At 42.0% G+C, this 18,596-nt stretch overlaps 1 protein-coding gene across 2 annotated transcripts; it reads right to left on the bottom strand.

Annotated features, from left to right (window-relative positions):
- Positions 1 to 13,416: 13,416 nt before the first annotated feature.
- On the bottom strand, positions 13,417 to 18,102 carry LOC121580352 (myotubularin-related protein 8). 2 transcript variants are annotated; one of them, XM_041895399.1, is made up of 14 exons: positions 17,925 to 18,102; positions 17,345 to 17,467; positions 16,869 to 17,031; positions 16,596 to 16,753; positions 16,291 to 16,419; positions 16,013 to 16,147; positions 15,780 to 15,912; positions 15,485 to 15,594; positions 15,168 to 15,293; positions 14,980 to 15,029; positions 14,580 to 14,780; positions 14,328 to 14,456; positions 14,058 to 14,184; positions 13,417 to 13,967 (listed from the first exon to the last, which is right to left on the bottom strand). In XM_041895399.1, the coding sequence occupies exons 1-14, from the start codon at positions 17,946 to 17,948 to the stop codon at positions 13,758 to 13,760; spliced, it is 1,818 nt and encodes a 605-aa protein (XP_041751333.1). In that variant the 5' UTR covers positions 17,949 to 18,102; the 3' UTR covers positions 13,417 to 13,757. The 2 variants fall into 2 exon arrangements, with proteins under 2 accessions (XP_041751333.1, XP_041751334.1); XM_041895400.1 differs by having other exon boundaries at positions 13,417 to 13,964.
- Between the last annotated feature and the right edge of the window lie 494 nt (positions 18,103 to 18,596).

Below are 18,596 nucleotides of genomic sequence, written 5' to 3'. Positions count from 1 at the left end.
ACCCTAGGAAGCTCTTTGCCACCTTCTCCTCCCTGCTGAATCCTCCTCCCCCTCCCCCCTCCTCCCTCTCTGTGGATGACTTCGTCAACCATTTTGAAAAGAAGGTTGACGACATCCGATCCTCGTTTGTTAAGTCAAATGACACTGCTGGTCCTGCTCACACTGCCCTACCCTATGCTTTGACTTCTTTCTCCACTCTCTCTCCAGATAAAATCTTGCGACTTGTGACGGCCGGCCGCCCAACAACCTGCCCGCTTGACCCTATCCCCTCCTCTCTTCTCTAGACCATCTCCGGTGACCTTCTCCCTTACCTCACCTCGCTCATCAACTCATCCTTGACCGCTGGCTATGTCCCTTCCGTCTTCAAGAGAGCGAGAGTTGCACCCCCTTCTCAAAAAAACCAACACTCGATCCCTCTGATGTCAACAACTACAGACCAGTATCCCTTCTTTCTTTTCTCTCCAAAACTCTTGAGCATGCCGTCTTTAGCCAACTCTCTTGCTATCTCTCTCAGAATGACCTTCTTGATCCAAACCAGTCAGGTTTCAAGACTGGTCATTCAACTGAGACTGCTCTTCTCTGTGTCACGGAGGCTCTCCGCACTGCTAAAGCTAACTCTCTCTCCTCTGCTCTTGTCCTTCTAGACCTGTCTGCTGCCTTTGATACTGTGAACCATCAGATCCTCCTCTCCACCCTCTCCGAGCTGGGCATCTCCGGCGCGGCTCACTCTTGGATTGCGTCCTACCTGACCGGTCACTCCTACCAAGTGGCATGGCGAGAATCTGTCTCCGCCCCACGTGCTCTCACCACTGGTGTCCCCCAGGGCTCAGTTCTAGGCCCTCTCCTATTCTCGCTATACACCAAGTCACTTGGCTCTGTCATATCCTCACATGGCCTCTCCTATCATTGCTACGCAGACGACACACAACTAATCTTCTCCTTTCCCCCTTCTGATAACCAGGTGGCGAATCGCATCTCTGCATGTCTGGCAGACATATCAGTGTGGATGACGGATCACCACCTCAAACTGAACCTCAGCAAGACGGAGCTGCTCTTCCTCCTGGGGAAGGACTGCCCGTTCCATGATCTCGCCATCACGGTTGACAACTCCGTTGTGTCCTCCTCCCAGAGTGCGAAGAGCCTTGGCGTGACCCTGGACAACACCCTGTCGTTCTCCGCTAACATCAAGGCGGTGACCCGATCCTGTAGGTTCATGCTCTACAACATTCGGAGAGTATGACCCTGCCTTACACAGGAAGCGGCACAGGTCCTAATCCAGGCACTTGTCATCTCCCGTCTGGATTACTGCAACTCGCTGTTGGCTGGGCTTCCTGCCTGTGCCATTAAACCCCTACAACTCATCCAGAATGCCGCAGCCCGTCTGGTGTTCAACCTTCCCAAGTTCTCTCACGTCACCCCGCTCCTCCGCACACTCCACTGGCTTCCAGTTGAAGCTCGCATCTGCTACAAGACCATGGTGCTTGCCTACGGAGCTGTGAGGGGAACGGCACCTCCGTACCTTCAGGCTCTGATCAGTCCCTACACCCAAACGAGGGCATTGCGTTCATCCACCTCTGGCCTGCTGGCCCGCCTACCTCTGCGGAAGCACAGTTCCCGCTCAGCCCAGTCAAAACTCTTCGCTGCTCTGGCACCCCAATGGTGGAACAAGCTCCCTCACGACGCCAGGACAGCTCCCTCACTCACCACCTTCCGGAGACACTTGAAACCCCACCTCTTTAAAGAATACCTGGGATAGGATCAAGTAATCCTTCTACCCCCCCCAAAAAAAAGTAATAATACATATTGTAAAGTGGTTATCCCACTGGCTATAAGGTGAATGCACCAATTTGTAAGTCGCTCTGGATAAGAGCGTCTGCTAAATGACGTAAATGTAAATGTAAACTGGAATACGCTATCATACACATCGATCCAGAGCAGCCCAAACATGCTCAATGGGTGACAATTCTGGTGAGTATGCAGGCCATGGAAGAACTGGGAAATGTTCAGATTCCGATAATTGTGTACAGATCCTTGCGACATCAGGCCGTGCATTATAATGCTGAAATATGAGGTGATGGAGGCTGATGAATGGCACGACAGTGAGTCTCAGGATCTTGTCACGTATCTCTGTGCATTCAAATTGCCATCAATAAAATGTGATTGTGTTCTTTGTCTGTAGCTTATGCCTGCCCATACCATAACCCCACCACCAACACCATGGGGCACTGTTCACAACGTTGACATCAGCAAAACGGTCTCCCACATGACGCCATACACGTGGTCTGCGGTTGTGAGGCCGGTTGGACGTACTGCCAAATTCTCTAAAACGACGTTGGAGGAAAATAACATAAAATTCTCTGGCAACAGCTCTGGTGGACATTCCTGCAGTCAGCATGCCAATTGCACGCTCCCTCAAAACTTGAGACATCTGTGGCATTGTGTTGTGACAAATCTGCACATTTTAGAGTGGCCTTTTATTGTCCCCAGCACAAGGTGCACCTGTGTAATGATCATGCCGTTTAATCAGCTTCTTGATATGCCACACAGGTCAGGTGGATGGATTATATTGGCAAAGGAGAAATGCTCACTAACAAGGATGTAAACAAATTTGTGCACAAAACTTGAGAGAAATAAGCTTTTTGTGCATATGGAACATTTCTGGGATCTTTTATTTCAGCTCATGAAACATGGGACCAACACTTTACATGTTGCATTCATATTTTTGTTCAGTGTACAAACAAATAGCCTATTAGCTATACAATTAGCTGCGACACATTAACTCAGCACCGGGATTCAAAACATACATACAGAGGGATCTGTTAGCAGAAAAAGGATTTGAGTAAAGGTCCAATGCAGACGTATTTATTTTTAATATCAAATAATTTATGGGTAACAATTAAGTACCTTACTGTGATTGTTTTCAATTAAAATTGTAAAAAATTAACAAAAATAGCTTCTTAAAGAGCAATTTCAAAGCTCAACAAGACAGACCGGGTATTCTCAGTCTCGCCATTGCCACCGGGTCTACGTCTCACCAAAAGGCAGGCATCACAAACACCAGGAACATTATTTTTCATTTGATACACCTCTACGAGCTATGCCACTGATCACTCCTTTGAGCGGCGCCCTGCTCCGGAGAGCAAAGCACGACACAAGTTGAGCCTCGAGATGCCCGCTGCCTATGACCGGATGCACCCCCCAAAAAAAATTGTATACACTAGGCCTATCTACAGGCTATGCTTCGAGTAAATCTGAGTTGAAAAAACATTGCATGCTATTCCATTAAAACTACAGCCTATATGCCACGTTGTGATCTAAATTCTAATCTTAATTGGCACATTTCAAACTGTCCTTTTGTGAGGCGCAGCCGGGAGCTAGTTGTGTACAATTGCGAGTGGTGGGGTCGATAAACCAGGAAGATTCTCCATCATCGTTTACATCTCCAGTTTGGGAACATTTTGGCTTCCCAGTAGATTACAACTGCGATGGACAGAGAGAATATTTCGCAACTGCTCAACGAGAATAGCCAATGCAGCAGCCAACATCTCAAACATGTTGACACATTTATGCCGACATCAACTCCAGTATTCCTACCACCAGAGCAAAAAACGGAAATGCAAAAAAAACACCACAACTTCCATCTCCCCTCTGCATTCAAGCAGACCTTTGCAGCGGATTCTGACCGGGCCAAAGAAATTACAAGAGATAAGTATGTTTATAGCCACATGTATGCGCCCATTCCCAGTGGATGAAAAGAATAGGGAGTTTCAGCACCTCTTGGAAGTGCTCGAGCCACGTTACGAACGTCGCCCTCACGCACCCATTTCAGCAAACAGGTAGGCCTACCCACTCTACATAAGCAAGCTAAAGCCTAAGTTGTCAATGAATTAGCCAATGCACCCCGTGTTGCGCTTACCACAGATGGATGGACCACCAGTGCTACAGAGAGCTACTTAACATTACCACAGTTTCTAAACCCAGAGGTGCAACATCGCAAGACTTCCGGGAATACTTGCGAAACAGACCAAGCAGACCAGGCCAGGGTTTGGGATTTGAGAAGTCAATGAGAGAAGTGAACAATTCTTCTTTAGTTGTTAATTTTCTCGAAATCTAAAGGCACCACCTATACTGATACAATTCTGAGGTGCATATTGAAGATATTGGAAGAACTGTCCACATTTACTTTTCGTCAGCCAACAAGATGAGTGAGTAGGCCTAACGAACAGCAAAAGCACTAGTCTATGTCAATCTACTATCCCCCATAGTAAAAAAGTTGACCTATTCTATTCTGTGCGAGAAATAAATATTCCTATCATAGTCTGGGATAGTTGTGGGATGCGATAAATCCCAAATTAATACAACCACCAACATCAAAAAAACTTTTTTACACAATGAGGCTGACGCAACAGATCAGAACGTTTAGCTTAAAATATGATAACCTTTTAGGCTATTTCTTCACATTATAAGCGCAACAATGCGCACACGGCAGTAGGCTATAAGCGCAAATGTTCCATTAGTGGGAAAACACCATTATCAAAAGTGACCGCAAATGGAAAATGCGATTATGCATGTAATGCTTTTATTATAAAAGGTGCATTTTTATGGTGAAGATTATCTTCCCCAAACTTGAAACACGTGCTGCTTATGAATGCCAGTTAGGCTCTACACCCCTTGTAAAGTGGATTAATGTGCTTAATTTTAAGAAGTTATTTGGTCACTTTAATTGTGATACAAACCTTATCAAAACATATAGGCCTATGGGCTAGGCTACATGAGGTGTGCGACTATGATTAGAAAAAGTCGTGCAAAAAAAAAAAAGGCATTGTTTCTTGCCTTACGCTGGGCATCATTCACAAGTGATAAAATATAATTAACAAGTGATAGGCTAATAGTGTCACCCATCAGACTATTCTTGATCTAATCTCGTCTTTACATATACTAAATAATATATGTGTGAAATTTGTTTTGATTTAGAATGGACCATTATCATGCACCTGTCTCAACAGGGGCAGCGGAGAAAAATACGTTATCTATGCACTTAAAAAGCGAATGGAGGACACTTTTCCCGTGGTTCCTTTACATGCCAGCCAGGTAGGCTATACTCCTGTTGTAAAGATATGCAATGTGCTTAGTATTAGGAAATTTGAGAAATAAATATAGTAGGCCTAGCCTATAGAAAGCTGATGGGAACCTCCTCTTTTTAATAGAGGTCATCACTCTGTTTTCTCTCGCAATTGCATAGCCTGCAGAAATGTTGCGCTCATGGGCTCTCATGAAGTGATTGATTAGATTTTCGATTACATTTGCATTGATGTGATTAGAGGGACAATAGAGTGCTGAGTACCAGGCAGTTAGAAAGTTCGGTAGGCTACTAATGACCATCAGCAGCATCAGAGCTTTGAGAAGCCTAATTACCGTGACTAAACATCAAGTGGAATTTGACTGCCTTCATGACTTGTGACAGCTGGTGTGGCGGTAATATGGTCACCGCAACAGCCCTAGTCTGCACACCCGAAGAATGTCTGCACAAACTGTCAGAAATCTTCTCTGGGAAGCTCATCTGCGTGCTCATCGTCCTCACTAGGGTCTTGACCTGACAGCAGTTTGGCATCGTAACCGACTTCAGTGGGCAAACGCTTACCTTCGATGGCCACTGGCATGCTGGAGAAGTGTGCTCTTCATGGATGAATCCCGGCTTCAACTGTACCAGGCAGATGGCAGACAGCATGTATGACGTCGTGTGGGAGAGCGGTTTGCTTGTGCAAAAAAACATAAACAGCGTGTTCCAGTTCCCGCCAATATCCAGCAACTTCGCACAGCCATTGAAGAGGAGTGAGACAACATTCCACAATCAACAGCCTGATCAACTCTATGCGAAGATGTGTCATGCTGCATGAGGCAAATAGTGGTCACACCAGATACTGAATGGTTTTCTGATCCACGCCCCTACCTTTTTTTAAAGGTATCTGTGACCAACATATGCATATCTGTATTGTGAAATCCATGACTGGGCCTGATTAATTTATTTCAATTGATTGATTTCCTTATATGAACTGTAACTCAGTAAAATCTTTGAAATTGTTGCGTTTATATTTTTGTTCAGTATAGATTCGAGCCATTGTCTTAAGTAGTTGAACATGTTATTACTCTAACCTTGTGAAAGTGACAAACTGACACGTTTTCATATTAGTCAAAAACTACTTCATATCGAAGGAGTGCTTTGATTTGACGTCCTGCGCATGTGCAGTTCGGTGCGATGACCGATAGACCCGATTAAGTGTTTCTGAGCATGAGCATAGCTAGCCAGCATCGCCATGACATCACCTACAAGTGTGATCTGGGATTTCAATCAGAGAAGCAGTTTCTTCCTTTCTTCATACTGTACTGTCTTTGACATTACCCCAGAGTGGGAAATGAGACATAATGTGCTACAGACACGCCTCCTTTGAGTCACAAGTGCACATAAACTGAGTGAAGAAAACATTCACCCGCTGATGGCACACATACGTCTCAATTCTCAAAAATCCTTCTTTAACCTGTCTTCTCCCCTTCATCTACACTGATTGAAGTGGATTTAACAAGTGACATCATAGCTTTCACCTGGATTCACCTCGTCAGTCTATGTCATGGAAAGAGCATAATGACCACAAAGTGCTAACAGTCAGTATCTGGATAACGTGTGAAATGCTTGGTAATATCAACAGAGGTATATTTTCTGGGTGATTTAAATATGGACTGGCTTTCATCAAGCTGCTCATTATAAAAGTGCCTGCAACCTGGTTCAGGTTATCAGTCAACCTACCAGGGTAGTTACAAACAGCACAGGAATAAAATCATCAACATGTATTGATCACATCTTTACTAATGCTGCAGAAATTTGCTCTAAAGCAGTATCCAAATCCATCGGATGTAGTGATCACAATAGAGTAGCCATTTCTAGGAAAACCAAAGTTCCAAAGGCTGGGCCTAATATAGCGTATAAGAGGTCATACAATACGTTTTGTATTTGTTGGTCTGTGGTGTGTAATGAGGAGCAACCAGACGCTGCACTTGACACATTTATGAAATTGCTTGTTCCGGTTACTAATAAGCATGCACCCATTAAGAAAATTACTATAAAAACTTAAATCCCTGTGGATTGATGAGGAATTGAAAAATTGCATTGTTGAGAGGGATGAGGCAAAAGGAATGGCAAATAAGTCTGGCTGCACAACCGATTGGCAAACGTACTGCAAATTGAGAAATCATGTGACTAAACTGAATAAAAATAAGAAACTATACTATGAAACAAAGATATTATATAAAGAATGATAGTAAAAAGCTTTGGAGCACCTTAAATTAAATTTTGGGCAAAAAGGCAAACAGCTCCATCATTCATTGAATCAGATGGCTCATTCATCACAAAACTCACTGATATTGCCAATTACTTTAATGATTTTTTCATTGGCAAGATTAATATAATGCTGACACTACACATCCAAGTATAACTGATCAAATTATGAAAAGACAAGCATTGTAATTTGATGTCTGTAAAGTCAGTGTGGAAGAAGTGAAAAAATTGTCTATCAACAATGACAAGCCACCGTGGTCTGACAACTTGGATGGAAAATTACTGAGGATAATAGCGGACGATATTGGCACTCCTATTTGCCATATCTTCAATCTAAGCCTACTAGAAAGTGTGTGCCCTCTGGCTTGGAGGGAAGCAAAAGTAATTCCACTATCTAAGAATAGTAAAGCCCCCTTAACTAGCTCAAATAGCTGCCCAATCAGCCTGTTACCAACCCTTAGTAAAGGTTTGGAAAAAATTGTGTTTGACCAGATATTTTACTGTAAACAAATGTACAACAGACTTTCAGCACGCTTATAGAGAAGGACATTCAACAAGCACGGCAGTTACACAAATGACTGATGATTGGCTGAGAGAAATTGATGATAAAAAGATTGTGGGATCTGTTTTGTTAGACTTCAGTGTGGCTTTTGACATTATCGATCATAGTCTGCTTCTGGAAAAACGTATGTGTTATGTCTTTACACCCCCTGCTATATTGTGAATAAAGAGTTACCTGTCTAACAGAACACAGAGGGTGTTATTTAATGGAAGCCTCTCCAACATAATCCAGGTAGACTCAGGAATTCCCCAGGGCAGCTACCTAGGCCCCTTACTTTTTTTCAATCTTTACAAATGACATGCCACTGGCTTTGAGTAAAGCCAGTGTGTCTATGTATGCGGATGACGCAAAACTATACACGTCAGCTACTACAGTGAGTGAAATCACTGCAACACTTAAAGAGCTGCAGTTAGTTTCAGAACGGGTGGCAAGGAATAAGTTATTTAAATATTTCAAAATCTAAAAGCATTGTATTTGGAACAAACCCTAAACCTCAACTAAATCTTGTAATAAATAATGTGGAAATTGAGCAAGTAAACTGCTTGGAGTAACCCTGGATTGTAAACTGTCATGATCAAAACATGTTGATACAACAGTAGCTAAGATGGAGAGAAGTCTGTCCATAATAAAGACCTGCTTTGCCTTTTTAACAACACTATCAACAAGGCAGGTCCTACAGGCCCTAGTTTTGTCGCACCTGGACTACTGTTCAGTCGTGTGGTCAGGTGCCACAAAGAGGGACCTCGGAAAATTACAATTGGCTCAGAACAGGGCAGCACAGCTGGCCTTTAAATGTACACAGAGAGTTAACATTAATAATATGCACGTAAATCTCTCATGGCTCAAAGTGGAGGAGAGATTGACTTCATCACTACTTGTTTTTGTAAGAAGTGTTGACATGCTGAATGTACCGAGGTGTCTGTTTAAACTACTAGCACACAGCTCGGACACCCATGCATACCACACAAGACATGCCACCAGAGGTCTCTTCACAATCCCCAAGTCAAGAACAGACTATGGGAGGCGCACAGTACTACGTAGAGCCATGGCTACATGGAACTCTATTCCACATCAGGTGACTGATGCAAGCAGTAGAATCAGATTTAAATAATAATACACCTTATGAAACAGCGGGGACTGTGAAGAGACACACACACACACACAGGCACACACTATGCACACATGGATTTAGTATTGTAGATATGTGGTAGTGAGTAGTGGCCTGAGGGGACACACTTTATGTTGTGAAAAGTGTTATGAAATGTAATGTCATGTAATATTTTAAATTGTATATAACTGCCTTAATGTTGCTGGACCCCAGGAAGAGTAGCTGCTGCCATGGGGATCCTTAATAAATACAAATGTTTTGTACACCCAGTGTATTTCTCTGCAGGAAAACATTATAGCATAGGCCTATACAATGTCTGAGCCATGTTTACATATTGATTTCACACACATATTGCACTTTATTTTAGTGTTGTTAATGAGTTAGTGTTTTCATTTAAGAAAATACAAAGTGTTAGTATTCCTGATTGTGCTCTAATCAGGCATTATAAGAGCACAGTCATATATGGAATCAGGATACCAACACTTTGTATTTTCTTAAATACACTAAAATGGACTACAGTAACTGTTGGCATTTCATTTTCCACTGTACCGAAACGTGACAATACGCAATACGTACGGAACCGTGGGTCGGGTGAACCGTTACACCCCTAGACGTAGTACGCAATTTTCGGGAACCACTTTTGGCTTGTGAGATTTACTTTCAGAACTACTGGCTAAAAAGTATACAAAAGTACCAGAGAATCCCTTTAATGGGATGGAGAGATGAAAGAGAGTGATAACAGAAAGCTACATTGCTGCACTGCTATCACACATTTTACAACTCTAGGGACATAGACCTTAAAAGAAAATCACTGAGACCGTCACCCCTGGCTCATGGACTATGGGTCCTACTATTTACTTCTACTCCTGTCTAGTAGTACAAGGCCAACTGTAATCATTTTCACCACACTTAGTTTTCAACAGGCCTATTTGTCAATGGTGTAAGCTGAGGTGATATGGGATACTTATACTAGCTACACATTATCAACATGGCAAAAGCTCCATAGCATATTGATTATCCCTGGACAATATTGCATACTCTGCAGGAAACGTCTGATTCCATTTATAACTGCTATCCCAACTACAAAACTTAAAACCATTTTAATTGTAGGAATCAAACATTTATTCTGATCATTTACAAAAGGGTAAACGGAAAAGAGGACAAAATGCCCATCATTATTAAGCCATGGGATTAAAGTCCAACACATGATTCTCTAGCCCAAAACAACAATTACCATCACACACAGACATTTTGGGTATACATTTAAGAATATTCTGAAAATTATATTGTACAAAGATTGTGAAATTGTTCCCATCAGCATTCAGTGTTCATCGCTCATCTTTTGATTGTTCTTCCTGCACAGTGACATTGCAGTATATTAAATTCCCTTTACATTTAACATCCTACAAATTCCCGTTACATTATATCAATTTAACCGCTTACAAATTCCCTTTATACACTAGAATGAACTCCTTAGATTCAAAGCTCCCTGAAATAATGGAAATGGTTGCACCCTCTGGCTGGTGTTTTTTTTCTGCTGTATCTCACAGGTTGCACTTGATTTTGGCTTGGAGAATGTAAACAATGCAATTTGCTCCACACTACAATAACACACAGTCCATACAGATACACTATATTGCCTTAAACATGTAGTATGGCAATTCAAACAAAAGTGCAATAATTTCGTAGGATATTTTGTTGTTGTTGCAGTTGATCACAAACTATGCATTATCACAAACTTGAAATCACAGACGAGCGAAAACACTTTTTTGTATTACTAGCCACAATATTCTAGAAAAACAACCTGCTAAAAAATATATAGAACACATTTGACCATTGCTTTTAAATTCACACATGCCTAATTTCCGGTACAGCCACTTTTGTACTCTGACATGTATGAAAAATATCCATGCATTGCAATATGGCCAGACTGTGCTATTCTTTCTACATAAACAGATAATTGTGCATTTATTTGGTCCCTTTTTACAAAATGGCATTTAAAGAAAGTGACAAAAATCATATATCAATTCATTAAAATGTTCATGTAAATAAAATAAAAAAACATGTAGAGCACATTCAGTATTGTTGCCGTAAAATGAAAGGACATTATAAAATGTATAAAAAAACGATTAGATTTTCAGTGATTCTCTCTCATTAAAGCTGCAATGTAACTTTTTGGTCAACCCGACCAAATCCACATAGAAATGTGAGTTACGGATCTGTCACTCATTGAACGCAAGTTCTGTGTGCTACTTCTATGCTTCCCATTCTTAAGTTTTGTTTTTGAGTGTTTTAGTTTCGGTTTTGGTACACCAGCTTCAAAACACAATATTTTTGGTTATGGAAAATATATTTCCCAGCGGGTTAGATGGTGCAATGACTCTGACGGTTTGTTTTGTCACAAACTGAAATTAGGCGAACTATTTGAATTTTAGCAACCAGGAAATGGTGGAGTGATTTCGGCATATTGCACCTTTACTTACATTTACATTTTAGTCATTTAGCAGACGCTCTTATCCAGAGCGACTTACAGGAGCAATTAGGGTTAAGTGCCTTGCTCAAGGGCACCGACAGATTTTTCACCTAGTCGGCTCGGGGATTAGAACCAGCGACCTTTCGGTTACTGGCACAACGCTCTTAACCACTAAGCTACCTGCCGCCCTTTATCAGTCATTACATCGCAAAATCAAACCAAACTTTGGTCAATACTTTTACAGTGCATTCCCTTTGTTAGGTGAGTATTTCAGTAGCCTTGATTCATATAGAGCCTCAACATTTATTATGCCATAGAGTTGGCTTCCTTGGGATACTAAATACAACTTTGCCAAACATTATTGTATGCTGCCTGTGAAATAACTATTTCAAAAGAGTTGTAACAAGTAATGCTGATTTTGAATAAATACTAAATACTAGTGCATTCGGAAAGTATTCAGACTCCTTGACTTTTTCCACATTTTGTTACTTTACAGCCTTATTCTAAAATGGATTAAATAACCCCCCCCCCCCCCCTCAATCTACACACAATACCGTATAATGATAAAGCAAAAACAGGTTTCTAGAAATCTTTGCAAATGTATATAAAATAAAAAAACGGAAATACCTTATTTACATAAGTATTCAGACCCTTTGCTATGAGACTCGAAATTGAGCTCAGGTGCATCCTGTTTTCATTAATCATCCTTGATGTTTCTACAACTTGATTGGAGTCCACCTGTGGTAAATTCAATTGACTGGAAATTATTTGGAAAGGTACACACCTGTCTATATAAAAAGGTCCCACAGTTGACAGTGCATGTCAGAGCAAGACCAAGCCATGAGGTCGAAGGAATTGTCCGTAGAGCTCCGAGACAGGATTGTGTCGAGGCACAGATCTGAGGGAGGGTGCCAAAAAAAAAAATCTGCAGCATTGAAGGGCCCCAAGAACACAGTGGCCTCCATCATTCTTAAATGGAAGAAGTTTGGAACCACCAAGACTCTTCCTAGAGCTGGCCACCCGGCCAAACTGAGCAATCTGGGGAGAAGGGCCTTAGTCAGGGAGGTGACCAAGAACCCGATGGTCACTCTGACAGAGCTCCAGATTTCTCTGTGGAGATGGGAGAACCTTCCAGAAGGACAACCATCTCTGCAGCACTCAAACAATCAGGCCTTTACGGTAGAGTGGCCAGACGGAAGCCACTCCTCAGTAAAAGGCACATGACAGCCCGCTTGGAGTTTACCAAAAGGCACTTAAAGGAATCTCAGAACATGAGAAACAAGATTCTCTGGTCTGATGAAACCAAGATTTAACTATTTTGCCTGAATGCCAAGCGTCACGTCTGGAGGAATCCTGGCACCATCCCTACGATGAAGCATGGTGGTGGCAGCAACATGCTGTGCAGATGTTTTTCAGCGACAGGGACTGGGAGACTAGTCAGGATTGATAAAAGATGAACGGAGCAAAGTACAGCGAGATCCTTGATGAAAACCTGCTCCAGAGCACTCAGGAGCTCAGACTGGGGTGAAGGTTCACCTTCCAACAGGACAACGACCCTAAGCACACAGCCAAGACAACACAGGAGTGGCTTTGGGACAAGTCTCTGAATGTCCTTGAGTGGCCCTGCCAGAGGCCGGACTTGAACCCGATCGAACATCTCTGGAGAGACCTGAAAATAGTTGTGCAGTGACGCTCCCCATCCAACCTGACAGAGCTTGAGAGGATCTGCAGAGAAGAATGTGAGAAACTCCACAAATACAGGTGTGCCAAGCTTGTAGCGTCATACCCAAGAAGAATCGAGGCTGTAATCGCTGCCAAAGGTGCTTCAACAAAGTACTGAGTAAAGGGTCTGAATACTTATGTAAATGTGCTATTTCAGTTCTTTATTTTTAATAAATTTGCAAAAATGTCTAAAAACCTGTTTTTGCTTTGTCATTATGGGGTATTGTGTGTAGATTGAGGGGGAAAAAACAATGTAATCAATTTCTGAAGGCACTGTATTTATCGCCCAAAAAAGGTTGACCTCTTCCTAAAATTGCTAAATAAATGTTCAACTTCTATGGCTGCTGAAGAATTGGATCATTATAAGATAAAAAAAAAAAAAAATCCAATACACTCTGGTTTCATCATTAAGGCTGTAATTTCCTCAGATGATATCCCGTTTTCAATGTTTCCATCAGGCCACAATCTTAATCGCTTCAGTGGTCATTTCAGAGGAACTTTGTCCCTCCTCTTTGACATCTGGGATCTCTGTGGATACAACTGTGCCCTTTGTGGCAGCAACTCAATTTTCTATAGCTATTGGTTCCACCTGCTCGCTCCCTGCAGTAGGCACCAACTCTATTTCAGCCTCCTCCACTGCAGCACCATTCATCAGTGGTTTAGCATTTTCGGCTGTGTGGCTAACCGATACAGGAGACAAAGAGGTTTGTTCAGGTGATGTGCCTGTTGGACTGCCCTGATCTGCCAGAACCCCATCCATGACTGCCAACTGCTACAGAGGAATGAAAACATTGGAGAAATGTATTCAAGCCACCCGAGAAAGCTTTTACATGTGCTATTAGAAAAATCTATATCCACTTACTCTCTGGAGATCTGTCATTTTCTTCTCACCCTCTGCCTTTTTCTGTGTTATGGTTAGCAGGTGATCCAGAATGGACTGCTTTGGCTGCATGCCCTTGTCAAAATGATTATACATGCCACACCAAAACCTGCCAAATAAATAATGTAATTGGTATTCTATAAAACACAATTCAAATGTTTGAAAAAAAGACTATACAGCTATTGCTCATGTACATTGACAATACATTAATTTGCTCATAGTGGAAAACTCAGGAAACCAATGAGAACTTACTTGAAATTCAATGGCAATGTGCTTGGCCTCAGAACTTCCCTCCCTATTGAGCATTTGTGCAGAGGATTTCTGTACTGATGGCGGTTCTCCCAGAGAAATGGCCAAACGGAGAAGGTCCTCTCATAAAGTCTGAAAATTGAAAGGATAAATTGTTCACGAACAGATTAAAACCTCCAAATCGGAAATGACTATTCCAGAAAAGGAAATCAGATGTCTGCATAGGCACTGCAGTTTATTTCAGGTACTCCTCACCGCATCTCCTCTCGCTCTCTTTGGCAGTTGCCAATGAAGTTTCCAAACTGGCAGGAGTAAATATGGTTGTGGATTTCCAAAAGGTACTTCTCGTTGTACTCAAAGCCACAGGGGTACTGCTCCATGAGATTCCAAAGACATTCAATGAACTGGGTGAATACAGGGGACACCTCCTTGGGATCCCCATCCACATGCCCACACCTGCAACTCAATATTATATCTGTTATCTTATGACCTATGTACACCATGAAGATCTTATGTTATGACTTATCGTGGTTTTAGCTTGTCTGATAGTTCAGTTGTTTTAGTCTCAAATTTTTGTAATTTAGCAGACACTATTGATGGGACACCAACATGGTTAGATGATTAGCCTTGTTCCAAAAATATTAGATGTTAATACCTTTGCGTGAATTTATGACCCATAGATATCCATTCTTTTTCTATCAAAACCTAAAATAAGAAATAAACAGATTGAGAGTTTAAATAATTAGTGATCAAATTATTATATTTTGTAGACAATAACTGTGCTGTCCAGCACACAGACACTTATATTGCCAAGATACTGTAAGCAAACCACTCTGTTCTCACCATGAGTCCCTTGATGGTCCGATAGAAGGGGTCCAAGAGGATGCTGGCCAGAGAACACACCTGGGCTGTGCGATCCCAGCCATCTGAGCAGTGCACAAGCACACTAGCCTTATCCTCAGCCACAGCCTTAGCAGAGACAAGGGATAGCTCAGAACCAAATCATACATGCTAGATTTAAAAAACTAGATGGACACAAAGCAAAAGTGATAATTTTCGGGTTTTCATACATTTCTTACTCAGGTTATAGGTACTAAATAAGAATGTGTTGCTGTTTATATTGAACAAAGGAGATGGCTACATGGCAGGATGTCTATTACCTTAGCCAGAAACACTCCAGCATCCATCACAGCCTTGATGTGACGCAGCCAACCCGAATTCTCCAGTCCCGTCAAGTAGTCACTCATTGTTGGAGACTTCATTGCACACACTGAAAACAGAAGATGACAACTAAGCACCTTATAAACTTGACTTTGTTGAGCATGAACTTTGCCTGGTCTTTATTCCTTTCATGCTGCAAAATGACTTTTCACATCAGTAAATGATTAATAAGTATAACCAACTACACCCGACGATTATGGTTCATCGTTTTTATGTGAGAGCAATGATAGTAACCTTCCAGAAGCTTCTGCAGACTGTTCCTCATGACATGGATATTCTCGATGCCCACAAACTGAAAGCGGATGTTTGAGTAGTTGTCCTCATTCTCGTATCCCTTCCCTGCTGCTCTATTGGCCATGGCATTCAACTGGAAATAAAGCAATGGTAGGATGGTTTGGATTAGGGTGGGGCAAATGAAACATACAGGGGAAATGAGCAATACAATTATCTGAAAGCGTGTTTATTACCTTAGGCCTGGTATCCACCACATACATGAAGGTGCTTTTGGGATTAGCCCGGCTGATTGCCTGTAGCATCTCCTCATCTTCTACACATCGAGCACTTAACCCTGACAGGGGCTGGCTACAGCGGCAAATGGCAGCCTGGTAGATGAGGGGGAAACCAAAACAGCTTCAACATGAAGTTCAGTTGGAATGCCATTGTAATCATTAACACATACAGTAAGTATAGCATCAGCAGAGATGAGACTGACCCTTGCATTAAATAAGGGAGAGTCTGAACTTACATTACTTTCCTTGTGGTAGTAGGAGAGAGTAGGAATGCGCCCCCTGCTCCTGAATTTGGCACTCCCAAAGACTGTGCTCTTGCTTGCAGTTTTAGGAATGCCCAGTTCTGAGTGATATGTGCTGCAAAGCTAAGCAATCCAACAGAGGGAACAAAACAACGTGTGCATGCATTAGTTGCAAATACCTTTGCTTGTTCAAAAAGCTAATGCAAAACTAAAGAATTGCATGGGGAGGCAAGACAGCATTTGTTTGACAAAAAAACAAATCCAATAAAGTCTGAAAGGCATATGATTGGTTAACTTACCTCATAGTTCTTGTTGAGGTCTGTCATTTCCCAAAACTCATTGGGCAATCCCATTCTTTTGAAATCCATGGCTGAGTCAATAAAGCCCCAGCCATTTCTTCTCTCATCTTCATCTTGTTTTGGGTTGTAAAGAAAAGCATACAACTCTTCCACTTTCCCTATAAAAAAGCCCAATGTTACTGTAGGGAAAAATTGTATAAATATTCACAGTGGATCACAATTTTGTTTTCTCCGAAAGGAAGGAGGGTTGATCTGGAATCCTACTGTAAGTACCTGGTTGGGAGAGTCTGACCAGGGACTGATGAACATTTTGGCAGTCCCTCTCACTGGAAATTACAAAGTGAGCCACATGGAAATTCTTGCAGGAAATGTAAAGTGGGCATCCCATGGCTGTAAGAGGGAGTTTCTCTACTGTAGCTATGAGATGGTGTAACATCTGATGAAGATGAGAGTGAAACAAAAAAACTATTAATCTTGAGTGCTGGCTTTTAAGTTCCCTACCTCTACCACTTAAATATTGGCAGAAACCCAGATAGGTGTAGGCCTAATCAGTGTGGCACCACCCCTCCTAATAAGGGGCATATAGTTGCTTACACACCAACTTAGCCTACATCCTATCCAGTGCCTTCATATATGTGAACAGTGAAGGTGTACATGGTATGGGAAAGGGCCAAGGGTTGCTTTCATACCAGACACTTACACCCCTTTGGCACTCAACCCTCGCCATGCTCTCTGAACAAGTGTCATACCCAGGTTTCCTTGCGAGTGTTACAGGAGGTCTCCACAAAGATTAGATGGGTTGCTGTTAGATAGAGAGTGCCAATGGCTGGCTTCTTTGCAGTGTATCGATCCAACAATTTCACTTCTTCCACCTGTCATTTCAAATAAAAAGACATTAGGACAGATTGCAGCCCACATGCCATTCTCTGAAAAACAAATGTCAACAGGTGAATGAATGGCTGAGAAATATTTTCCAAGCACTCTTACTAAAGCCAACAGCAGGAAATCCTGGAGACCTAGAGTTCCAACACAGGGGTGCTGACATGCAGGAATGTAACTTTAGTTAGCTAGCTAGCTTACTTGCTGTTGTTTGCAGTGACCGTCAATCTTGTTAGCTAGCTAACAAGCAAACGTTCCTAACTTAACAAAACAATGCCCAAATGACTATAACATTGTTCTGTAGCTAAGTCAGAGAGCAAGCAGATGATTCCGTTAAAAAACGATCCTGGGAAACTTAGCTAGCGAAGTCAGATAATGTTAGCGTAGTTGCTAGCTAACTAACGTTAGTTATTGCCAGTTAGCATCACTAGCTAGCTAGTGGTCACCTACCTTTGGCGTTAAAATGTGCTCCATCGTCCTATGCCGAGAAATGGGTGCTGGTCTAAACAATAATCATTTTTTCAAAGCGCCTTTTTTCTTATTGTCTGTTGCTATTTCCCGAGGAAACTGCACATTGTGTAATTCTGCCTTCCTACCTAGCGCCAGCCTAGAAATAAACTGTTGGTGCGTTCCAGGTCGACTAATTTGTAAGGAACTGTGGACGATGGGTCGATGAGATCCCTACCATATTGTGTTTGTCTATATTTGGACCTTTTAGCAGGGTCCTGTTTCAAGCGAAATGTTACGAAGTTAGTACAATTTTACAGTGTAGCAGTTTTCAAATCCATGTAGCCATGTGTCATTTTTGCTGCAGTAGGAATTGCCTACCACACACATGCATGATTTGGTGTGCCTTTGTACAGCATGTGTATGTGTACAACATGTCTGGACAAATCAAATAAAATCTAATTTTATTGGCCACATGCGCCGAAAACAACAGGTGCAGACATTACAGTGAAATGCTTACTTACAGCCCTTAACCAACAGTGCATTTATTTGTGATAAAAAAGTAGAATAAAACAACTAAAAAGTGTTGAGAAAAAAAGAGCAGAAGTAAAATAAAATAACAGTAGGGAGCAGTGGCGGCTGGCCGATAGAGGGCGCTAGGGCGCCGCCCCCTTA

This window comes from Coregonus clupeaformis, chromosome 13 (genome assembly GCF_020615455.1).
Source record: "Coregonus clupeaformis isolate EN_2021a chromosome 13, ASM2061545v1, whole genome shotgun sequence".
In the NCBI taxonomy this organism is placed as follows: domain Eukaryota; kingdom Metazoa; phylum Chordata; class Actinopteri; order Salmoniformes; family Salmonidae; genus Coregonus; species Coregonus clupeaformis.
This window is presented reverse-complemented; position numbering and strand designations above follow the sequence as displayed.